Source organism: Heterocephalus glaber, unplaced genomic scaffold (genome assembly GCF_053883595.1).
Source record: "Heterocephalus glaber isolate CG9 unplaced genomic scaffold, H.glaber_assembly_v1.0 deba00001608, whole genome shotgun sequence".
NCBI lineage: Eukaryota > Metazoa > Chordata > Mammalia > Rodentia > Bathyergidae > Heterocephalus > Heterocephalus glaber.
This window is the reverse complement of record NW_028258379.1, coordinates 40,536,913-40,560,763: the sequence shown is the minus strand read 5'-3', so window position 1 is coordinate 40,560,763 and position 23,851 is coordinate 40,536,913. Positions and strand designations below refer to the sequence as shown.

General features: G+C 66.1%; 1 protein-coding gene across 7 annotated transcripts; it reads right to left on the bottom strand.

The window, feature by feature from the left end:
- Positions 1 to 4,442: 4,442 nt before the first annotated feature.
- Aspg (asparaginase) lies at positions 4,443 to 22,086 on the bottom strand. Of its 7 annotated transcripts, none has more exons than XM_021243694.2 (17): positions 21,922 to 22,064; positions 20,071 to 20,174; positions 16,360 to 16,468; positions 15,692 to 15,854; positions 14,223 to 14,348; positions 13,489 to 13,572; positions 12,878 to 13,004; positions 10,463 to 10,575; positions 9,761 to 9,943; positions 9,547 to 9,660; positions 9,205 to 9,327; positions 8,247 to 8,342; positions 7,941 to 8,104; positions 6,394 to 6,480; positions 5,226 to 5,325; positions 4,987 to 5,049; positions 4,443 to 4,685 (listed from the first exon to the last, which is right to left on the bottom strand). In XM_021243694.2, the coding sequence occupies exons 3-17, from the start codon at positions 16,419 to 16,421 to the stop codon at positions 4,665 to 4,667; spliced, it is 1,626 nt and encodes a 541-aa protein (XP_021099353.2). In that variant the 5' UTR covers positions 16,422 to 16,468; positions 20,071 to 20,174; positions 21,922 to 22,064; the 3' UTR covers positions 4,443 to 4,664. The 7 variants fall into 7 exon arrangements, with proteins under 7 accessions (XP_021099353.2, XP_087051763.1, XP_004836931.3 ...); XM_087195637.1 differs by having other exon boundaries at positions 15,692 to 15,803; positions 21,922 to 22,063; XM_004836874.4 differs by lacking the exon at positions 21,922 to 22,064 and adding an exon at positions 20,602 to 20,619.
- Between the last annotated feature and the right edge of the window lie 1,765 nt (positions 22,087 to 23,851).

Sequence of the window (23,851 nt, the reverse complement as noted above, 5' to 3'; positions counted from 1 at the left end):
CAAGGCAGGGAGGGAAAGTGGGGTGAGGTCTTCTGCCTCTCTACAGCCCCCCCCCCCCAGCAGCAGCCCACAACCTCCAGCCCGGAAAGGGCGCACGCAGCAGGAGGAAGCCAGAGCCACTGGAATGGGGTCCTTCAGTGTCTGGCCCAGCAGCCTGCTCCTGCCTGCACCCCAGAGGTGTCCTTCTCCCCAGCAATGAGAAAGCTGGCGGCAAGAGCAGAGGGACCGGGCACTGGGGAGAGTCTGGGATGCCCTCACATTCCTGCTTGTCTGGGGAGGGAAGGGAAGGGAGATTGGCTTGGGAGGGTCAGACCAGGGGGACGGCCCCGGGGGAAAAGCGCGACCGGTCGCAGGAACACAGGTTGCTGTGGAATGTGTTTATCTTCATCACCCTAGAGTGTACATGTCCGCACCATCTGGAGAAGGGACACACCTGTGAACCCCACCCGAGCCCCTCGCCACGCCGGCGAGGTACAAGGACAACATGGTGTGAGATGAAAACTGCCACCAAGGGCCCACAGCAGCCTCAGGCAGCTGGGCTGCATTGCTGCTGAGACCCCTGGGCACCAGACCACCTGGCATGGGCTGTGCTGCCCACGGCCCCAAGCTCTGCAGCCAGCGCCTGAAAGGTGACCACAGTGGCACTGCCAGGCGATGGGGCACCTCTCCCTCCAGCTGGTGGCCAGCACCAGGCTGCCAGCCTTCCCCAGATTCTGCGTATCATCCCATGGGGTGCAGAGGAAGAAGGCAGTGGGAAATGCCCTAGCAGGCCTCAAAGCCAGGCCTGTCCCCCTGCCCAGGTGGCCCACCAGCTCCCCACAACACTGGGCCAAGCTCCCAGAATCCCGGAGGGTGCAGCTGGGCCAGCGGGCAGTCAGCACCACGCCCAGGAGGGCAGGACATGGCTTGCTGGTGGTGAGGATACAATGGCCCTTTGCTGGGTGCCACCCAGGTCCACCTGGAGCCCTGCATCAGTCTGTCCCAGGCCTCTCCCGTGGGAGCTTCCCACCTACCAGGGCAGCCGGCCATCCCACGAGGGACTCCGGCCATATCTGGTCTGCAGGCCTGCGGGCTCCCAGTGTCTCCTCAGCCCACCTCTGGCCCTCGGTGGGGTCCTTCAACAGCACGCGCTGGCCCCCTGCCTCCCCTGGCCGCGCGCCCCGCATCCTCGGCGACAGGAGTGGCTCCTCGGTGGATCCCCAGTCCTCTCCGGAGCAGGAGGGCGCGGCCGTCCCCAGCTCTCAGGAGGCCCGGGGCGAGGAGCTTCCTTTACCCCGCTGGGAACCCAGCGGAGTTTCGACAGGGGTGGGGCCCCGGGAGGAGGGTGACGAGGGCAGGCGTCTCCAGGCCTGCGACGCTCCGGCGTAGGCGATAAGGCGCCCCCGCCCCGCGGTTCCCACAGCCCGAGGGGCCACGCCCGCTGCGCTCTGCTGTGGCTCTGGCTCTCGGGCGGCGCGTCCCGGTGGCCTCTCTCCGGTGGCCTCTCTCTCCGGCGCGCCCCGCTCCGACCTTGTGAGCCGCGAGCCGCCGCGAGCCGCGAGGAGGACGTCTGGGGGCCGCTGTCGCCGCCGCCGGGCGCGCCGGGTCTAGTGGTCCTAAACATTTCACAATTGCGCTACAGAACTGTTGAACTGTTAAGAACCACTGGACCCAGCGGGCAAGTCGGCCGACCTCGGCTGGCGCTGTGGAGAGAAGCCTGTCCGCCCTTGGACCGCGTGCGTCGCGAGAGTCGGGGCGACCGCGCCTGCAGGGCCGGAGCGGCGCTGCACACACCGAGCGTCCCGCGTGGCCCGACGGCTGCGCTCCTGCGCCGGGCCTGTGAGGCTTTTATGCGCCGCGCCCGCCCTCCCCGGCGCCGGAATGCGCCCGCGCCGCACCGGCCCGACCGGTTCTTCCAGGCCGGCGGCTCCCGGCCTGCGGCCCGCGCGCGGGTCGTCCGCGGCCCCGGGACCTCTCGGCCCGCCCGCGCGGGGGTGGCCCTGACTCACCGCCCAGCCCTGCCCGGCGCCCCCGCCTCCAGCCCGGGCCTAGGCGCACCTGGCCTGGAGCAGGCGCCCGGGACGCACACCTGCCTCCTAGCCCGGCCCGAGGCGCCCGCTCCCCGCCGCCCGAGCCGAGCCGAGCCGGGCCCGGGGCGTCTGGGGAGATGAAGGCCGCAGCGGGCGGGGCGGAAGGGCGATCCGCCCTTCCCGGGTGCGCCCTTCAAAGCGGCTCCGTGGGAGCGAGGATGAAGAGAAAGTGAAACTGCAGGAGGGGCGGGAGCGGCCCGCGGGTTTCTGGTGCCCGGCCTCCCGCTGTGGGGAGCCGAGTAGGGTCAGCCGCGGGGCGCAGGGCCTCCCGGCGCGACGCGCCCCCGCCCCCTGGACCGGGAAGAAGAGCAGGCCCGGCCTGGGGGAGCCCCGGGCCCTGAGCGTGGGGGACAGCAGCAGGTGAGGGGCCAGTCGTGTGTGCTGGGGCAGCTTATTGCAGTAATGCGAATAGCAAAAGGTGCGCTGTTTCTCTTTGCAGTTGGGGAAACCGAGTCTCAGAGGAGCAGGGAGGCCTGCGGGGTTAAACCGCTCTTGGCAGTGGAGAGGGGCTGCGGGCCTCTCGCTCCCAGGGCCTGGGCAACCATCACTGGGAGAAGGCTGGGAAAATGGAGACGGGTGCTCTGAGGGGGAGGTGTTCCCACAGATAACCCGGCCGAACCCAGTGGCGTGGGAGCAAGGCCGCCCTGCATGAAACTAGCAGGTGAGAGCGACGCGGCCCTGGGGGTTCTGCACCCCGGGGGCCCAGGGCACCGCCCACGCGCGTCTCACCCTGTCCAGAGATGGGGCTGGTTCTGCCTGGGGACTTGTCACCTGCCTGCGGCGGCCAGCGTGGAACCTGGATGCAGGAGTGTACAGCTCTGCGCTTTGGTTTCCTTACTGCAAAGCGGGGGGGAAACCCTGAGGGGCCTCGTGGGGACACCCAGCCACCCCAGGGCAGAATGTAAGCACCCAAGTGGCCATGTGCCCGACGCCACTGCGTCTGAGGGGTGGGAGCCCCGCTCTGTGCCCTCTGTCCCTGGCTACTGTCCTGCGGCTTCTCTTGTGACTCGGCAGACAGGCCTGTCCCCAGGACACCAAGGTTTCCAGAGCCGAGCCGCAGCTGCCTGTGGTGACGTGCTGCATCCAGCAGCGCACAGACGGCCAGAGTGGGCTTGGCCCCGCCTGCCCAGCTGCCACGTCTCCCTGCCAGTGGCCCAAGCGTCTGCTGAGCCGGTCTGACCCACTTGGGGACAAGCCATTGCGGCCAGGGTGCTCCCTGGAGGAGGGGGTGTGGGCGTTCCCACAGGCAGGTCGGCACCTGCTCGGGAGGGTCCTGCCGTCTGGGGTAACGTGAGCCACCTGCAGCTTTCACAACCTCTGGCTCTGCAGGCTCGAGAAGTGCTGAGCGCAGCGTGGCCACAGCGACATCCCTGCCCGGCCCTCGGCCCCTCAGAGCAGAGGGGCACTGCCCGAGCTGCTGGGTAGGGGCATCAGGGTGGGTTCAGCCCTGCCCACCTCCTCCATACCCCCACCCGAGGGCTCACCCCACCCTCAAGAGCAGGCCTCTTGGCTCTCAGGCCCTGTGCCCCCTCCTGGTCCCTGTGCCCCCAGAGCCAGGGAGGTCAGGGCTCCATCTGGGTGTGGGGCAAAGGCCTCCTGGGCCCTGCCATCCTTGTGTGGCATGGCCTGGTTGTGCAAGAGCAACGGCACACCTGTGTCTGAGTGAGGAGCTGGGAGGCTGCCAGCTGCAGCTCCTTCGGGGGAGTCTGCACCCCAGGGCCCAGTCAGGGCCTGGGAACCAGGCTGAGGAGCCGTGGCCTGGCCACCTAGGTGCCAAGTGCTAGCTCTTGGGAAATGCGTTTGTCCAGCTTCCATAGGGCACGTGGCTTCATGCTGTGCCCTGTCTTCCCACGGCACAGGAGCCAAAGGCAGATGGACAGAGGTAGAAATCCTGGTGTGGCACGGGCTGGAGGGGTGCCAAGGCCAGGGTGGCAAGGGAGGCCAGGGCCACAATGGCAGGTGGCTCCATCCTGGGGCAGGTGCTGCCCCTGCTGGGTGCGTCAAGCTTGGACCAGGAGCTGACCTGGGCCCGAGCCCCCGACTGCAGCCCCAGCCCGGCTCTGAAAGGCAGGTGGCTGCCATGGTCCCCCAGCTGGCACCCTGGGGCCTGAGACAGTCGCCCTTCCTCCCTCCCCAACAGCAGCTGGCTCACAGTCGGTGGGAGAGGGGCCGGAGTGACCGTGGGCAGCTGTCAGCCCCAGGAGCCCTGCGTGTCCTGTCCTGTGATGACAGGGTACAGGGCCCTGGGAGGGTGGCTTGTCAGGGTCCCTGCCCTGCCCACCCACCCTACCGGTCAGCAGTCTGGGGTGACTGCCTGTCCATCTGACCCCTCCTCGCACACAGCCAAGTCACAGCCCAGACAGACCCCCAAGCTGGACTTGGGACCAGGAGGAGACTGCCTCCGCAGCAACTTTATTGCCATTCTGCCTGACAGACCTTCACGCTTCATCACTGAGACAGCCCGTGGAGCTGTCCAGCCAGGCCCGGCCAGTGGAGTGCATCCTGCTCAGGCGGGTAGGCTGGGGCATGTGGCCCCGGTCCCTCCAGCAGGTTGAGGCAGGAAAGCGGCTCCTGCTGCAGCAGGATGGCTGGAGGTTAGACACCAGGCAGCGCTTCCTGCAAACAGGCAGTCTGAGAACTTGTGCAGGCCCAGCTGTACCTGGAGGCCGGGCTGTGCCGCATCTCTGCCCTGTGCTATGTATGGCCCCACCGGGCCTGAGGACCCAGAGGCACCAGATGGTGGACAGGGCCGGGGCAGCAGGCTACAGACTGGACAGGACACAGGTCTGGGCTAGTGCTCCCCACCGCCCCGGGTTCTCCCAACACTGCAGCCCTCCCAGAACCACAGGAGCCCGGCCTACTTCAGCCTCCCTGTGCCCATGGGTGCTGGATGAGGGGTGGGGGCGGGGGGACTCACATGGCCTGCACCCTCCAGGCTCTGTAGCAGGGCCACCACCTCCAGGTTCCCTGCGGCTTCCGCCTGTGGGGCACATCGGGGCTGCTCAGGGACCCGGCCCTCCCTTGCCTGCTCATGCACACAGGGCCCCCACACCCCCCACGGTTCCGGGCCTGGGGCAGGGACAGCAGGGCAGCAAGTGGGAGGGAGCTGGGGGCCGGTCAGGGTGGCCATCCTGCAGGAGGCGGCCGAGCACTCACGACACGCAGAGCACTGCGCCCGTCGTAGCCCGGCTGCTCCAGGTCAGCCCCGGCCTGGCACCATGCCCGCAGGCCTTCTGTATCCGCCCTGGATGCCAGCCTGGGGGTCGGGGAGCCGTCAGGGCCTGCTGGCCACCATCCACCCATGCGCCCCTGCTGCCCACCCCTCCTGGTTCCACACAGCCAGCCCCAAACGCACCGCCCTGGGTCCGGAGTCTGGGTGTGGCTGTGACTCCGTCCAGGCTCAGGGTGCACAGGATCTGGCACACATGACCATGCCCAGTGCCCCCCTTCATTTCACAACGGGCCCTGGGGGTGGGAGGCGGGAAGGCCAGGCCCCTCGAGGCCCGTGACTCCGCCTCATCAGGAGGCATCTGTCTACAGCGGTAGACAGTGGCGCCTCATAATTTCTGGGTGAATCACACTGGAAGGCACCACCCGCCCCTCCCAGACCCCCACACACAACTCCACACAGCCGGCTCCCTGCTGCACCCCCTGGAGGCCAGCCCACTCCGAAACAGGGTCCCAGATGATGGTTCCAGCCCGGCTCCCATGGACCCGGCTCTGCCTGTTTCTCAAGACTCCGAGGCCTGCCTGGGGTACAGCCCTGGACCAAGCCACCCCACAAATCCCTTCAAAGCAAAGGCCAGCTCCCACCCTTCTAGGAGCCCTGCACCCTCAGCCTAGCCCAGCCCCTGCCCTGCACATCACCCACACCTGGGGCACCGAAGACTAGGGTAGGGGGCCTGGGTCCCCCAACCCCACATGCAGGACTGGGGGCTCTGGGCCAGGTGAGGAGGGGTCCTCCCCACAGAGCAGGCTCCCACCCCGCTTCCCAGCTGGGCTGCCCGACCCCAGTCACCCACTCGCTGGGCCTGGGGCTCCTGGCCTCAGGGACATCGCGCTGGGCCACACACTGTCCCCCGGCACAGGGGTCTCCAGCCTCCGCCTTTCCCAAGTGCTCCACCCCTTGGGCCCTCACGCGGTGCACCTCTGCTGCACACACCCTACTGGGCTGTTCTCTTGGCCAGGACCCTGTAAGGTTCAGGGCAGACACCGCTGTCTGTTGGCCAGGCCAGTGCACAGCTGGGCACGGGCTGTCCTGCTTCAGCCCTCTCAGCAGGCCCGGCTCCTCCTCGAACCCTGTGCCAACTCCAGCTGCCCTCACCTGCACAGCTCTGTCCCTGCGTCCTCCAGGTCCTGGGGGGACAGGCAGGCCCCGGCTGCCCGCAGCAGCTGGATGACGCCCCAGTGCCTGCCATGGGAAGCAGTGTGCCAGCCATCAGCCCCCAGACCCCCCTGTGTCCCCTGCTTTCGGGGTCTCCCCTGAGCTTAGGGGCCCTTGGCCCTGGCCACGGGCACAGCTGCTGCTGCCCAGCCCTTTGCCCAGGCCCATGCGACTCGAGGTCCACTCTGGCCGAGCAGCTCCTCCATCCCAGCCGCACACCCACGTGGTGCCCTGGCCCATCCTGGGCACCGCACTGGAGGACAGTCCTCACCTAAGCCCTCTGCGCCCTGAAACTGCCAGGCCCAGGACTGGCTCTGGGGAAACCGAGTCAGCCATGCCCGATTCTGCCCTTGAGGGTAGTAGGGGACAAGGCACTGCAGACAGATGTCCGCAGCGGACCAGCTGTCAGGGACCTGGAGTGTCTCCTAAGGCGACTTCCGAAGCCAGGCCTCTTTGGGGCCAGTGTCTGCCAGGCGGGCACGGGCTGCAGGGGGCTCCAGCAGAGCCAAGGTCAGGGCGTGCCACGTACGGCAGGGTGACCTGCCTCCAGCACCCAGCCACTACCGTGCCCCCACTGCCAAGTGTCAGGGTGCACCGTAGGGGCTGGGGCCACCCTACTTTGAGGGAGCACGAGGCGGCAGGCTGGGAGGGCCCCTGGCCCTGGCCTCTCCAGTGCAGCAGGCCAGGCAGGCAGCTTCGGGGAGACCAGCTGGGCCCGTTGTGACAGCCAGGGCGGGATGGGGTGAGCTCACCTCACCTCGCCACACGCCCATGCCCAAGGAGTGCCAGTCCCAAATCTCCAGGCCACATCACCCCAGCCCAGTGCAGGGGTCACCCTGGAGCCCATCCTGCCATCCTAGAAGGAACGCTCGACCCTTCCCAGGGACAGGGCCCTCGGCTGGACACCAGGGCCCAGTGATGCTGGGCGTGGACACCCAGGCCTTCCCTGTGGAGCTCACAACAACCCCTTCCTCGGGACGGGGTCTGGGGCACCCAGGTCGGTCTGGATGACCTGGTCGCCAGACAGGTGTGACAGAGCCACGGCGGCCCGGCATGAGAGGTGGGGAGGGACAGTCACGCTCACAGGCTCCCCAGGTCACACGACGACGCCCTCGGCACCTCTGCTGCTCTGGGCCTAGGGTCAGGGGTGCCCGCTGAGGCACAGCAGTGGGCTCTCTGGTGGGGAGCGGCCCCCTTTCCCAGCTCCTGCCGCCTGCCCAGGGCCTGCCGGGACTCGCCACGTGGAGGCTCGGTGTCCCTCAGGGGCCGGAGCCCATCAGAGCCTCCATCTGCCTGCTCCGGACTCTCCCCAGGCACAGGCACATGCGGCCGCGCTTTGCCAGGGGCTCTCCTTTTCTACAACCTGGTTTTGATCTCCAGGACCCAGTACCAGAGAAAAACAGAATAAGCCGCGCCTGGATCACCCCTCAGTCGGGACCCCTTCTTGGTCTCTGCCCACCACCCACTGCAGTGCCCAGGCCAGGTACCTGCCCCGCACAGCCAGCAGCAGCGGGGTGAGGCCGTCCTGGTCGCGGGCGCTCACATCCACGCCCCTGCGCAGCAGCATGGTTACTGCCCCCACGTGGCCCCTCCGCGCGGCCGCATGCAACAGGGTTTGGCCGTTAGGGTCCTGCAGGCACAGGCCACTGCCCTGGGAGACAAGAGGGCACACCACCCGAGAGGGCTGGGCAGGGAGGACCCCGAGAGAGGGCTGGGCAGGGAGAGTTGGATGCACGGAAGACAGGGCCTGGCGGGGTTAGGAGGGCGGGAAGGGCTGGCACTGCGGGGCTCACCAGCTCCACAAGCGCCTGCAGAGCCTCCAGGTCACCTGCGTGGGCTGCAGCCAGGGCGAGGCTGGGCACCAGGGTGTCCCGCACGGCATCTGCCTCCTGGAGAGGATGATACTCTGGGGTCCCCGGCACCCCAGGGTCAAGGGCGGGCAGAGCCCACGGATGGGGAGGTGCTGGAACCTCAGAGCCTGGAGCCTCAGCCCCCGCCACCCCAGGCCCCTGTGACCCTGTGCCCTGGGAGTGAAGGTCTGATGCCAGTGGCTGTGACCCCAGCCTGCCCGCCCTGATTTCCTCTTCTAATCCTTGCCGGAGGGACTGAGCCGGGAGGGTGCAGGTTGGTGAGAGAAAAGGGCCGCTGCACAGCCCCCACCTTCCCGGAAGGCCAGCACTGGCCACCCAGGGGCTCCCCAAGCCCCCTGAAGCCTGGATGCTAGCAAAGGCCACCCCACCCAGCACCCATGACGCAGCCTGGTCAGGCCCAGGCCCGCCCTGATGATAGGCCACACAGCCCAGCCTTCTCATCTGGCTCCTTGGCCCTGGCAGGCAGATCACAGTGCTGCCCGGGACAGAAGCCCAGCAGCACTGGGCACAGTGCTGGGCCCCTAGCAGGCCTGGCTGTTGGCCCTCCTCCTGCTCTGGACACCTGGGGTGTGTGGGACGCTCAGAGAAGGGACCTTGTCTGCTAGGGAAGCAGTGAGGCGGGCACCAGGGGCTGAGTCTGGAGACCCCAGGCAGCCCACCTTTCACACCAGGCCCTGTGGAGGCAGTGCCTACTCCCCGCCACTGGGCCCCCCACCTCAGGCTCCAAAGGTCCCCTGGTTCCAGCTGCTGTGGCCCCTCACCCTCCTGGCTCCCAGCCCTGGCTGTCTGCAGCTGGAGCTTGAGCGGAATGACAGTGGCTGTGGGCTGGCTCATCCCTGCTGCCTCTTATGATCCTGCCCCTCTGTCCTCACTAGCATACCTGGCTGCCACTCAGACCCAGAAGCCAGGCAACACTGTGACCCAGCTTGCTGCCCTGCAGAGGGGACTGGTGCTTGTCCACGGTGGGCAACGTCATCTCCCCGCGAAGATCCTTGGCCAGCAGCTGGAGGACACAGAGGCACTGGGCTTGGCCCCTGCAGCCCAGAGCTCCACACTGGGCCCTGCAGAATCAGCACCTCCTGAGCCCCCATCCACCGCCCAGCAGCCCAAGGGCCCGGAAGCGGTGGGGCAGGAGGGGCATCTGGGAAGTGTCCAGGGTGGCTGCCTCAGGACTCGAAGGGGTCCTGGGACGGGGCCTGCCCTCGAGCCCATGTGCATGCACCTGCTTCCTGTCATCCAGGCTCAACCCCGGCCGGCCCAGGACATAGGACAGCTTGGCCAGGGCGGCCTCTGACGTCATGTCGAAGCCTGAGACGATGCCGGCTCCCACTGAAGCCTGCGGGAGGGGAACAGGGGCCACTGGGGCTTGCCCAGCCTGCCAGCGGACACCACGCTCCCTCCAGGAGGCGCCCCTGGCCTCTGTTCCCCAACCTCACCAAGCCCGCTGCATAGCCCGGGGTCACGGCCCCCTGAAGGCAGTGGGTGCAGTTGACAAGGATCAGGCCGCGCTCGGCCGCTGCCCGCAGCTCCTGCAGCAGGTCAGGCTTGGTGGGCCCATTGCCAGAACCGAAGGTCTCCAAGACCACACCCTTGAGAGGGGGCTGCAGGAAGGCCCGAACCTGTGGAGGGCGTAGGGGCTTTGCTTTCTGCGCCTGCCCTGCGCCTGCCTGGTGCAGAATGAGAGAGCCAGGCTCTGGGCAGGCACGGGAGAGCAGAGCTCCCCTGGGGGACCACGCATCCCCGTGAGGTGAGGAGACAGGCCCGTCGAGCTGGCGCAGGCACTGTCCCTCCCACAGCAGGGTGGGCGGGTTGACACGGGCCGGGCCGGGAGGCTTCCTGACACTGTGTCGGCCGGCACTGCCCCTCACCGCTCACATCCAGCAAGACCTAGAGCATGGCCTCGGGGCCCTGGCCTCTCAGAAAACAGGGCCCAGCCTGAGTCCCGGGGCCACCCCCAGCAAGCCTGGGGTCCAGAGCACAGATGGTCTCGGAGGAGAGTGGCCCAGGGCCCCGGACTTGGGGAGGGGCCCACCACTGGCCTGTCAGGGAAGGCCCGGGGCAAAGGGAAGCAGAGGCCACCCTGCCAATGCTGGATTCCCTGTGGGGGCTGACCCAGCTGGTAGGGCTGGGCAGCCTACCAGGGAGGCGGGGATGCCAGGGTAGAGGCGCAGTAGCCCCACGTTGTGCTCCACGCTGCTGTGCACCACCAGCTGGTCCTCCCGGCTGACCTTCCGCACCAGCTCCCAGGAGACTGAGGACGAGAGCCGAGGTGTGGGCCCCTCCTGTCCGCCCGCTCCCTGGGCCAAAGGCAGGGCCAGGGTGGCAGGGAGAGGGGAGGGGGACCCCGGCCAGGCCGCATGGAGGGTACGGGGGAGGGAACAGAGGGGCAAAGGCTGATGTGACGGCCAGGAGGCGAGCAAGCAGCCTGCCATGCCAGGCCCCGTGTCCCCCACCAGCCAGCTTTGCCTGCCCCCCCCGCCCCCCACACCTACTGCGCCCACTGCCAGCCAAGGTGATGAAGGGAGGAAGACTCTCCCGGACGCCCTCGCCTCGAGGAAAGGAAGCCTCCATCCAAGTGACGCGCAAGTCCAGAGGCCCCACGCCCATGCCCCTCCCTGTGCCCCAAGGGTGGCAGTGGGATCCCAGCCCTACAGAAAGTGGCAAGGGGCAGACGCCCTGGGTCAGCACCCCGTAATACTGGCCATGCCAAAGACCCCTGAGCTCAGCCTGCCCCCAGTCAAGGCCACCAGCCTCGGGCAGTGGGCCCTGGACCCCTGGAGCTGTGGCCCACAGCAGCCTGCAGCCCATCGCAGCCAGACACTAACAATTCCCCAGCACTACACGGCACCAAGGGGACCCTTCAGTCCAGCCCAGCCCAGGGAAATTGAGGCCCAGGGAGGCGCAAGATCCCCCTGAGGTTCGCTGGAGTCAGGCTCAGGGCTGGGAAGGGACCCCGGACTCCAGAACCCCTGTCAGGCTCCTCCTCCCCCTGGGTAATGTAAGTCCACTGCCTCTGGCCTCTGGCAGAGCAATTCACATTCATTAAGGAACAAGAGGCCGACCTGGACACACCTGGGTGGGGCCTCCATCAGCCCCACACAGTGGCAGCGGAGATGGCTTTAATCTAGGGACCTTGGAGGGGGGCATGGCTGATAGGACTGGCTGGGGGTCCTGCCATCCCCAAGACTTCCTGCTGCAGACTGGGGTGTCCAGGAGACCAAGGCCCGCCTGGTGGCCATCAGCTGCCAAAGAGACCATGAAACCCCTAGGTCTGAAGGCCGTGGTGGGGGGCTGGCCAGGCCTCAGCTCAGTCCCCAGCAGCCCCGGCCCCGTCACCTACAGCAAGGGAGCCTGCAAGGGCAGGGCAAGGGGGCACACACCCACACCGGCCCATCTGGGCGGGCAGTGGTCCCCTGTACCTCGGGGCACTGGGCGCTCCATTTGGAGGTGGCACAGGCTCAGGCCCTGCTGCAGTGTCCCCGGCAATGTCCCCCTTCCCCAGCTCTGCCACTGCAGCTCCCGTCGGGCTGGGCAGGCACAGCCTGGGGTGAGGACGTGTCTACATGCCCGACAGTGGGCACCTCCGGGTACCCCTCTGCCCAGAAGGTGGGCAGAGATGGTGGGGAGCCCTGGCTCCGGCCTCCACACTCCTCAGGGCCCCAGCAGCCACACCCTGGGCAGAGCCTGGGTTTCTCAGCAGCATCAGAGCCGGCCGGGCAGGCTGACCTCAGGGTGGTGGGCAGGGCGTGGGTTCCCAGCACGCAGAGCAATGTGGGGACAGTGGGCTCGGTTCGCGAGGGGCCGCCATGTCGGGTGGGGCCCAAGCTGCTGGCCTTGCATGTGGCAGAGGCCCTGGGGTCCAGAGCTTGGCCTCTCCGCCGAGGCGCCACTCAGCACCCAGAGCTGGCCGTGGGCAGTGCCACACCTGCAGCTTCCACTCGGCCCTGTGCAGCACCAGCTCATGTGGGCCTCCAGGCAGCTCCCAGGCTGCTCAGCACTCGACAGACGCAGACACCCCTGGAAGTGCTGGGAGGAGTCAGGGAAAGGGTGCAGGTGAGAGCCCCGGGATAGGAGTCAGGGCCCCCAGCGGCCCCCAGCGCCCGGGCTGCTGCCCAGCCGCAGTCAAACGAGAACCACTGCTGGGTTCAGAAGAGCAGCCTCCCTTGCTGCCCACAGGAGCCGCGCAGGGTGGCAGACAGGAGGGCAGGGCGGGCCCCTGGGCAGGAAGAAGAGACGCAGGCAGGGCTGGGGCTCCCCCCACGGGCTGGGAGCGCTACAGCCCTCAGGAGAGCACGCATGCACATGGAAGGCCAACGCTCAGGGCACTGCTGGGGGTCGCCGGGCTCCCATGGCCCAGGACGGAGGGTTCCCTGGAACTCCTGGGCACCAAGAGTGTGCGACAGGAGCCACAGCGGCCACTGGGGAACAGCCGGGCCACGGTGTGGGCAGCGCACCTGCGAGGCGGAGCCCCGGCCTCTGCTCCAGCCCCTGGAACTCTGCTCCAGGCTGCCCCTCCTGCCCCGCAGCGCCAGCATGGCTCTCCGGTCGCTCACCTGTGACGTCTGTGCCCACAGTGGCCAGCGGGGGCAGGTTGGGGGAGCAGAAGGCCCCAAACCTCTGGGTGTCCACCTTGGTTGCCCGGTTGCCCCGAAACAGCTGATTCTGGAAGAACAGGCAGACCTGCGGGAGGAGGAAACAGCCACATGTCTGCGACACACGTGTAAATATGCATGATGTGTGTCAGGGAGCAGAGACCAGGTCAACAGCACACTCTCCGGGTAGTGGCATGGGCGGCTGTCCTATCTGCTTTATTGCCTTCCCAAAGTTTTGTTTTTGTGGCACTGGGGATTGAACCCTAGGCCTTCGCACTGAGCTGTACCCCAGCCCTTTATGTTTTATTTTGGACAGGGTCTTGCTAAGTTGCCTGGGCTGGGCTCAAACTTGCGATCCTCCTGCCTCAGCCTCCTACAGTGCTGGGATCACAGGCCTGCACCACCACACCCGGCTCCAAGGTTTTTGCCAATGACCATGTGTTAGTTGTAAAGCAAGCCACAAACCTGATGGGACCCCTTATCTGTGGCCCCAAGTGCCACACCCACAAGTCCCGTGGAGCACACCCAGCCACAGCACCCACTCCCCCCCACGCGCCCCGGCAGCTGGGCACCTCGGGGATAATGTACTGGCCGGCCATGAGCAGCGCCCCCAGCAGGTTCTCCCGGCCGTCGTTCCACAGCGCGTGGATGGGCACCTGGGGAGAGGCTGGGGAGGTAGGCTGAGGCGGAGCAGCACAGGCAAGCTGGCTCCTCTCCTGCGAACCCCTCAGGACAGAGAGGCGGGGTCTGCGGGGAAGGGGAGTCCACCCACCAGGCCAGCAGTGGTCCGTGCCCCGGAAGCCTCAACCCACCCGCTTTGCCCCATGCTCCCTCGCCACCCCAATGGGCACCAGGACTGGCCCCTGTGAAGCCCCATGCAGGCCAGAGGGACCCCGGTTTGGCCTCTAGCAGGCCCTGATGTGTCAGGTCAGGGTGAGAGAGGAGGGCCATCGTGTGCCGGGCCACCTGGGGCAGCACCAGGGGTGGGGGGCATGGCAGGAAGAAGGAAGAGAGGAACAAAGGCAGAGAAGCGACCAGGGTCTCCCCAGTACCAGCTGTGGGCGGCAAGCCTGAGGCCCAGCAGAGGAGGAGGAGCCAGGTGCCACGGGCTGGGCTCCTGTTCCCCCTCCGATGGGCAAGGCCACCCCAGGCTGTGGGCCTCTGGGGACCAGCAAGGTGGCCCCAGGAGGCACAAAGGGCACCCATGAAACCTGCTCGGCAGCCCACAGCAGGAGCTGCCACAGGAGCTGCTCAGCTGCAGCACGGAGCAAGAAGCCCGGTCCTGCACAGCCCTGCCCAGGGTTACCTGGGCACCAGTGAGGATGACAGGTTTGTGCAGGTTTTCCAGCACGAAGGACAGCACGGAGGCGGCGAAGGCCATCGTGTCGGTGCCGTGGACGACCACAAAGCCGTGGTACTGCTCGTAGTGTCTCTGTGGGAGGGGTGTGCTCAGGGGCGGCCAGGGGGCAGCAGCAAAGAGCCCAAAGCAGATGGATGGGCTCAAGGCTTCACCTGCAGGCCCTGGCTGGAGCCCAGGGCCCGAGAATGTCGGTCCTGGGGGCTCCTGACACTCCTCAAGGGCAGCAGCACCCCCAGACTGGCAGCAGCACCTCCAGACAGGGCTGGTCAGCAGGACGCTCCCCAGAGACCCCAAGTGGGAGCCTCAATGTCCAGTGGGAGGGCAGTGCAGATGCGGCCCATGGCAGGTGGTCTGGGAGGCTGCGTGGAAGTGGACCTGGGCAGGAACTCTGGCCGCCACCTCCTGGCAGGCAGCTGGCAGCTTGAAAGGCCTGGGACCTCTCCCCACACCAGGCCCTGCGGGCATCACCTGCCAGGGAACAGTGGGGAGCTGGGCGGCACAGTGGGGCCGTGCGCCCTCTGGTGGCCATGAGAGGACAGATGCAGGCTGAGAAGGCCACAACGAGGTGGCCTGGACCCTGCAGCAGGGATACAGGGCATCGCCCAGAGCTCAGCAGAACAGCCTGGCCTGGTCCCAAAGGAGCCAGTCCTGGACCAGCTCAACCCAGGCCTTGTCGACAGGCGTACTGGCCGCCCCATTCCCAAAATGGAGACAGGCCCTGGGTCACAGGTTGTTCCAGGAGGGTCCCAGCTGGGGTGGAGCCCAGCGTGTGGGTGACCAGGGCTGGCCAGGGAGGGGAGTCTGAGTGACCCCATGGGTTCTTTTCACTAGGTTCTAGGGATTGAACCCAGTGGCCCTTTACCACTGAGCTACACCCCCAGCTCTTCATATCTTTGGAGACAGGGTCTCTCACTAAGTTGCCTACGCTAGCATTGAGCCTGTGATCCTCCTGCCTCAGCCTTCTAAGTAGCAGACGGCAAGGGTTTTAAGGGGCTGAGGGGGTGGGAGACGGGGAGCCAAGGCTGGGCTCGTGTGGGAGCTGGGACCGGAAGGCGGAGAATAGGGAGGAAAAGCGCTGCAGGGGCAGCCTGGCCACCGCACAGTTCCGCAAGCTGCTAGGCCCCGAGTGGGTTCCTTGGCCTTAAATCCACTAAGACTGCAACGAGGACGGGTTGAGGGGTGGGGGCCGAGGCCAGGCTTCCAGAGCCGGCCAGTCCTCCAGGCAGTGGTGCACACCCTGTCCCACACGGACTGGGCCAAGCCAGCGGTCCGGCTGCCCCTGACAGGGAACCTGCACTCAAATGGGGAGAACCCTGGAGCCTGGCACCAGCCCGTGGTCCTGCCGTCCCGGGGACTGCAGACCCCTCCTCAGTGAAGAAAGAGGCTTCGACCCTGCCCACAGTGCCAGCCCCTACCTCCACGATCTGGGCAACCTGAACCCACTCCGTGATGGTCATGTCGCTGGAGTCCAGGAGGGGCTGGCGCTCCAGCACTGTGTAGATGACCCTCTGGTCAGGGCAGGCGGGGCTGCAGGAGGTGGAATGCAGGCTCCCTGTCTGGCCCTCCTCACGGGGTTTCCTGGGCCAGCAGGGGCTCTGATGCAGCAGGCTCTCAGCGCCTGGCCACAGGGCCTCCCTGACACCTGCAGGTCCCAGATGCAGGGCCACGTCCCCAGGAGGGGTGGTGATGTGGGCCAGGACAGGCTGTCCCCACGCACCTGCAAGAGCCGTCTGGGACCAGCCCCGGAGGAGGCTCTCGGGGAGACCCGTGGTGGCAAGGACAACTCCCAGCCCGCCTCCCACCTGAGGGCCGTAGGCCAGCACCGACACACGGGAAGGGAGGCTCTGTCTGCCAGGGTGCCCTCGCCATGCTTGCTGAAGCTGTCACCCCTGTGCCCGGGGAATGAGGGCCGGTAGGAGGGACGCACATGGGCCTGGCTCGGGGAGGCCACCGAGGTCACCCCCACAGCCCTGAGGAAGCAGTGCCCACCCCTCCGACCCCACGGGGCTGTGCACCTCAGGACCCGCCCACCCTGGCCCTCAGGACAGCTGGCGGCACCCGCCTGGCCACGAGCCCCACTCACGGCAGCACCAGGGTGTCATCGGGGAGGCCCCAGGCCCGGGCATGCGCCTCGTCATGGAACATGGGCAGCGTTCGCAGCACGGCAGCCAGGTCTCGGCTGGGGACCAGCACTGGGCAGAGACGGGGAGCGTGCGGTCAGGGCGGGACACAGCGCTCTGTCCCGCATTCCCACTGGGTGCTGCCAGTCCTGGCGACCCTTGGGAGGCCGGCAGCTGTCCCGAGTCTGGGAGGCTGGGCCTCATCCCTTGGAGCGATGCCGACTGCTCATCTGGAAGCCACACAGCCAGGCCCCACTCTGCCCACGCCCCATCTCCAGGGTTGTCCAGGGTTGTCCATGCTTCCGGCAAAGCCCAGGGCCTGGCCCCTCCAGCTGGCTCACGAGGCAGCCATGCGCCCACCTTCTACCCCCACCCCAGGGACACACTGCGCCCGGGGTGCTGCCCGAAGGTACTTCTCCCAGCAAGAGCTTCAGGACCCCACTCTGGGCCCCGCCCAGGAAGCGCTCCCTCTGCCAGGCCGCAGCCCTTCCCACGGGCTCTCTCGCAGGCCCTCGATCCTGATCCCCAAGTGTGACCTCCTCAGCTCCTGCCCGTGTCCCTGCCCAGCCCTTCAGCAGGCGGATGGGCACAGAGCCACCGCCACCCCACCCCAGCAGCTCCTCCACCCGCAGCCTGGGGGTCTCAGGAGCTGCTGTATGTTAAAGGCGCCCTCCCAAGAGAGCCCTGAGAGGTCACAGGCATTTCCGGAAACACTTCCGGGGGGAGCGGGGACCAAAGCTCTGTGCCTGGGCCATGGGCAGGTCGGCCAGCCTCTCCCGGCCCTTGCACTCCTTGCAGTGCTCTGTGGGCTGCCCACGTGCCTGGGGACCAGGACACAGTGGCAAGGACAGCAGCACCCGGGGAAGCGTCCTCTACCGAACACCAGGACCTCAGGAGAGGCAGTGGCTGCTCCGTCCTGGGAGCTCCAGCCTCCCTCCTCTGCGGGTCAGCCGGTCCCTGTGGCTGCAACCTTGGCACCTTAACCCCTTCGGCCCCTTCCCGTCCTGGGGTGAGATGCTGGGGGCTCGGAAGAACCCAGTCCAGGCCTGGTCGAGGTGCCTGTGAGCAGTGGCCAGGGCACCCCGTCCTCAAACTCAGGCCTGTCCTCTACCCGGCCTCCCCAGACTTCCTCCTTCATGGGCAGCCAAATCATAATCCTCCACCAGGGCTCCACAGACTAGGTGGGGCCACCTCAGTGACCAGCAGCACCTCCAGTTGGGGTCAGGAGCCCGACCACATCATCCAACCCCTTTCTGTGTCACATGGGGTGCAGTGGGGGGCACAGGGAGGAGCAGGCACCCCTGAACACAGGCCTGGAGGTCACTGTGGAGTGGGCCCGGCCAGGGCCCTCCTTCCATGCCCAACGCTCTGACTGTAACAGCCTTCAAAGTTGCTGCTGGTGCCCAGGGAACACGGGGAGGGGGACAGAACCAGCCATACCCCCAGGGCAGCTGGGAATGCCCAGTGGCCTCACGACTTAGGTGCTGGCCTTGCTGCCCCAGCCTCAGTTTCCTTGGCCTCTATGAACATCACCTTTCTCCTGCCTGGGGCCAGGTTCTGTCGGCCGTGGGTACTGCTGGTCACACCCTGCATTTCCTGGGGTTCAGCAGCTCAGGACAAAGCCCACCTCTCCCCCCAGCTCCTGCTGCAGGCCTGTCCCCACCGGCACCACTGCCCTTCTGGTTTGGCAGCTCCTGGCTGGCCTGCAGCCCTTTGCCGCTGCCAGCTGTACCCAGTTCCCGGGTCATGAATGGGTCACAGACTCTGGATTTACACATTGCCCCTTTTTGTCTCCCCGATGCAAGGAGTCAGGAGCCTGGCAGGCATCGGAGCTGGTAGGAGGGCAGCGTTCCTCACCCACCCTGCCACCTTCTACAGCTCGAGGGCCGTCCTCCCATCTCCATCTGCCAGGCACCCGGCCCAAGCCCCTCCCCTGCCCCAGACGGTCTCAGGCCCATGGGACTGCGGGTGTTTGTGGCACTGTTTCCCCCACCTGAGACCCCTGGCCCTGTCCCCTATCTGGCGCCAAGACCCCGGGCACCCATAGGGCTCTGCCAGGAGCAGCTGCTCACCAGTGTCCACTCGTAGGCAGGGAGCACATGGGGAGACCAGAGCCCACATGTGTTTGGCAGATGACGCCCCGAGTGTGGCCAGGACATGGCCTGCCTCCCCGTTCAAGAGCCACCTACCACCCAGCACTGGGCCGTGTCCCTGCCCTACCCGTGGTGGGCTGAACACGCACGTGCCCACATCCCAACCCCAGGACTGTGGATGTTTCCTTGCATGGCAAAGCCGTTCCAGGTGTGCTTATGCCAAGGAAAATGGTGAGAGGTCCCAGATTTCCCGGGTGGCCCCAAAATGCCATCACATGTGTCCCCACAAGGGGAAGCCAGAGGGAGCCTAGATGCACAAGGCCTCTGGAGCAGCCTTGAAGATGGAGGGTGTGGCCACAAGCCCAAGCCACCAGCAGCCACCAGGAAGGGGTGCAGCCCTGCCCACACTTTACTCGGCCTCCAGAGCAGAAAACGGATTCCATGGCGTTCAGTCACTCAACACCTGGGAATTTGTCGCAGCAGCCACAGAAAACTAAGACACAAATTTTACCCTCTAGGTCCCATCTCTGCAGGGTGTGTGTGGAAATGTGAAGACGCACTTCCGGGGAAGGTGAGGTGCATCTCTGATTTGGGGTGGAGGACACGCTCACACCGGGCAAGCACCTCTGTCCACCGCCAGGCTGCTCTAGCTACTTCCAGGGGCACGGCATGGGAGGGCAGCCACAGGGGCCTAGACCCCGGCACCCCTCGGCAGAGCCAGAGAAGGCGCCTGCTGCTTCCATGCCTTCCGCCTGGGCAGACCGCTGCCCAAAGGGCCGGCAGTGAGAGCCGGGAAGAACATGCAGGCAGGAGCGGGAAACCGCCCAGAAAACAGCAGGGTCACTAGACACGACTGCTCCACGGACTGCGGCCAGGAGGCCCATTTCAACTTGTAATTTCTTTTATCACTGTAAGTAAATACCAGCAAGTGTCACTCCCAGCTTTGATTTAATGATTGCATCACTTTTCTTCGAGGAAACCCCTGCAGGCAGGTGACTGCCCAGAGGGGAAACCCTGGGCCCTGTCCCAGGGTGGTTGCCTGGAGGGGATTGTTCCTAGGACAGTGGGTCCCCATGGAATCGCCCAGGGCAAGCTTAGGACGGGCAAATGTGAGCTGGAGCCTGAGGAGTCACCTCAAGGTGGGAATCTGGATGGTACAGATGCCATGGGCAGTGGCCAGGAAGCCATGGGCACCACTCCAGCTGAGGCCGTTTGGCTTCTGGGGCCATGAGCAGGAACATGCCCTGGACCCCCTTGCCCCAACGCTGATGTTCCCGCAGCATGTGCTTCACGGAGCCAGTTCCTGAGGCGGTCACCCAAGTCCCTCGGATCCCGTGTGGCCTCTGCTTCTGCTTATCAGGTATATGATGTCCCGTGATTTGTAACAACTTTGCTGAACTCCTAAAGGTGTGCCAAGGGGTGAGGCCTGCCGCCCTCCCTGAACTTTGACAGGGCTTGGTCATGCAATGTGTGGTGCCCTGTAGGCCCTGTTTATCCTCAGGCACAGAAACTGTTACAACAGCGACAATCCAAACAGTTTTGCTGTGGCTGAAGCCACAGCTCCCAATCACTGCTCCTTACCAGAGGCCAGTGCCCCGGTCAGCAGGGTGAGCAAGTTAATTATTGGTGCTCGTGGGGTGGCAGCTCCCTCGCAGGTGGGGCTGCAGCCTTGGGCTCAACGACCCCTGCAGGGCACAGAGAGGGTGGAGTTCACCTGAGGTCTCAGGGGCTGGACCCCAGCCCCAGGCCTGGGCCTCCTGTCACTCCCAACTTCTCTGGCCTGTGGTGCTTCCCTTATTTCTGCAAGCCTCTCCCTTACACACATTTTTAGGTACAAAGGTCAGGGAGCTGGGTCCCCATCTGCTTCTTCCTCAAAGCACTTCACTCAGCTACACATGAGGGCAAACAGGCTGGGGCCTGGCCTGCCTGGGCAGTGTGAGGACTGCTCCTTCTTGGAGGTTAGCCGGGGTCCTCTGGGGGCTAAATTCCCAGCTCCCTAAGGCCTCTCTGAAGAGGACCAGGTTGGCACTGCAGATGGCCTGGGGCAGGCTTTGTCTGGAAGCAGCTGGTCTGGGGACGGGGCCCCGGCACAGAGCCGGGAGACCCACTCACCAGTGGCACAGGCTCTGCTCTGTGAGCTCCAGGGTGACAGCCATCCAGGGCTCAGAACACAGCTCCGTGGGGTCTCTGTGAAAGTGGACACCCACCCATCTTCCAGGAGCCAAAGTCTGGCTCGCCTGGCAGATGCATGGCTTCACAGCCCCCTGCAGGAACGTAGCACTCGAGCTTGAGAGCCCAGGAGCTGCTGGGCCAGCACCAGAGCACAGAGCACAGCGCGCCTGCAGGTGGGACCCCGGCAGTGTCCACTGTCCCTCAGCATGGTCCACTGAACAGCCACGTGCTGACCCAATGGAACTGCAGCTGGCCACAGGCCAAGCGGAGGGCAGCAGCAAGAGGGCAGGACGGACTCCAGACACAGTGCTCCCACAGCCTCCTCTCTGCTCCTGCCTGGCCACTCCCATGTTGGTCCCTGAGTCCCCAGGGAGGCCTCTCCTGGCAGCCCCAATACAACCACACATGCCCACACTGGCACTGGCCCTGGCCCTGCTGGCACCCCTGGCATGGAGCCCCCTGGCCGAACCCGGCCTCCTGAGACGGGCTCCTTGGCGTGTCATATTTGAATGTCAGCCGGCTCTCTGTGAGGCCCACACAGAAGCCCGCATGATGGCCGCTCATAGACAGCTCCTGGAGGCACTCCCCAACCTGGGAACGGCTGTGCCCCAACCGGAGGTGGAGAACTGCAGCACCGGGCGGCCCCCAGCAGCCTCCACAACCATGTCCCCGATGCCTGTGCCCCCGCAGGGCAGGCCCACTTAGGGCCTGCGCCCAGGCTTGGCACGGAGGGGCCGAGAGGTGTGTGCATTGATCGAGCTGATGCAGACCAAATCCGCAGGACGACTGAGAAGCCGTCCCCAGAGCACAGAGAAAGTGGCGGGCCCTGAGCGGCCGCTCCAGTGGAAAGGGTGGCCGGGAGGCGTGTCTGCCGGGGCCCGAGGCCACAGAGGAGGGGAGAGAGGGGAGAAGTGGCTAGTCGGCAAGGCCAGGACTGCGGGGCTGGCTCTGAGGGGCTTGGCCAGGCCCAGGGAGGAGGACAGGCAGGGGGCGCTGGCTCCCCTGGTCCGCAGGACCGGAGGTCCGGAGTGGAGGACGCACCAGGGAAAGGCACCACTCTCTGAGCTGCGGCGGGCGCGCCTGGCTGCCCAGGGCCTGGGTGGAGAGGGAGGGGAGGGGAGGGCATCTGGCAGCAGGGGCACCGGCTGAGGGTGCCCCGAGGGAGGGTCTGCAGAGTGAGTCCGGGCCCCTCTGGGCCCAAGCAGGGCCCGGGCTCCAGGGGTGGCCGAGCACTGGCCCGCCCGGCGCGCGGCGACTCACCCCCGCCCTCGCTCCGCATGCCGAGGGTGCCGCCGGTGTAGACGACCAGCAGCCGGCGCTCGGGCCCCGCGGCGCGCGCCATGCCGGTAGGGTCCTGGGGACGCGGGCTCGAGCGACTCGCTGCGCCCGCAGGCAGCCGGAGCGACGGCGGCGGGGCGGGGCCTCCCCGGGCCAATCTGTCCCCAGGCAAGAAGAGGGGTCAGGCCGGGTGGGTGGCGGGGAGGGTGCCCGTCCAGGGGCGGGGCGGAGGCGGAAGCAGCAAGGGTCATTTTGGCTCCTGGTTTCAGAGGTTCCGGTTCCCGTCCTGGCCCACAGCTTTGGGCCTGTGTTGAAGCAGAACGCCAAGGCAGGGGCACCTGGCGAAGCAAAGCTGCTCAGCTCACAGAGGCCGAGAAGCTGAGAGAGGGCCTGGGGACCCAGGGTCCCCTCCAAGGGGGACACATCCGGGGCACTGGACGTCGTCCCACCCCTTCCAGCAGAGCTGCAGCCTCGGCTGTGCCTGCAACTTGTGCCAGGCCTAAGCCAGAACCGCTCCTCAGTGTGGCCGGAGAGAGCAGCTGGGCGCAGGGGATGTTCTTCCTCGACTGAAAAAACCCGGGGCAGAAATGGGTTCTGTAGAGCCCTGCAGCCCCGGCTGCTTCCCCCACCCCGGCCCATGTTCTTGCACTCAGTTATACCTGAAAGTGCAGCCCCAGGCCTGCTGACTCAGAGGCCCCAGGGCCTGGAGGAGGGTGCGTGGCAGCCCTCCTGGTGACTATGAAAGTGCCAGTCTCAGAACTACTGGTCTTACCCAAGGGCCACCAAACCATGGTTCAAGGGGAAAGCGTGGCCTCTTACTTTGTGAATAATTTGAATCAGAACCAGGAGTCAGGCAGTGGTCAGGGCCTGGTGGCCTCCAGCAGGGGGCGCAATGGAGTGAAGAGCAAGCACCCCACACCCATGCAGGTTCTCAGGGGTCATCTCTGCCTTGAGGATTCCCTTCTCACAGGTCACCAGCAGCAGAGACAACCTGGCTGCTTCACACCCCAAGGGACGACTCCTGAGGCATGGAGTTGCCATGTGTCTGTCCGTGCCACACACAGGTGCCCCCTCCCCACAGCCGTCACCAAAGCTAGACGGAAGGTGGCCCTGACCGGTCCTGGATGGTGGATGGAAGGTGGCCCAGGACCAGCCCTTGTAAAACAACCCCAGGTCCTTGGTGCCAGGGCTTCAACTCCCACAGGCTTCTTCGTTTGCCATCTACTCTGCCCCCTCTAGTGTCTCCCTGGGCCAAGCTCTCTGTGAATGTGGGCTCCATAGATGCTCACAGTCCCCTTGGCAGGTGAGGAAACTGAGGCTCAGAGTCCCTCAGCAGCGAGTGGCCGCTGTTTCTGGGGCACAGGATGGCTGCTAGGCCCTAGATCTGCGGCCCAACTGCCCACTGCTAGAAGGGAGTGAGGAGGGCAAGGGGGAAGTGGGGTACGGGGACTTGAGGGGGGCCTGTGAGGCCTGGGTTTGCAGCAGACTTGGAGTCTGGTGGGCAGCAGTTGGCGGGAAAGCCCCCCCTGCCCCCAGCTCTGTGCAGCAGAGGCCTCAGCACCATTGCTCTGGTGCCTGGAGGTGCACAGTGACCCCATGCTGAGAAGCAGTGGGGAGCAGCTCTGCAGACCTGGGCCCTCCGCCTGGCCCCCTTGTCCACAGGACTTCAGGGCATGCTGAGCTGTCCCACTGAGGCAGGACAGGAGAAACAAAAGCCATAAAAGAGACGAGGAAATTGTAACTGAAGATTGTACTTTTTGTTTTTCTTTGGTAGCGGGGATCGAACTCAGGACCTTTCACTTTCGAGGCAGGTGGCAAAACCACTGAGCTACATCTCTGGCTCAGAAAATCATACTTTTAAGAAGACTGTAGCTTCCAGGACCCAGCAAAGTTTCCCAGGGTGATCCACATT

Bases quoted from the DNA above. Each gene is read 5' to 3' on its own strand.
- Aspg (XM_004836871.4), bottom strand. From the start codon at position 22,003: ATGGCGCGCGCCGCGGGGCCCGAGCGCCGGCTGCTGGTCGTCTACACC. The intron at 9,944-10,462 runs GTAGGCTGCCCA...CGCCCTCCACAG, and splicing joins CTGGCATCCCCGCCTCCCTG to GTTCGGGCCTTCCTGCAGCC. The intron at 5,050-5,225 runs GTGAGTGCTCGG...TGTGCCCCACAG, and splicing joins GGCGCAGTGCTCTGCGTGTC to GCGGAAGCCGCAGGGAACCT.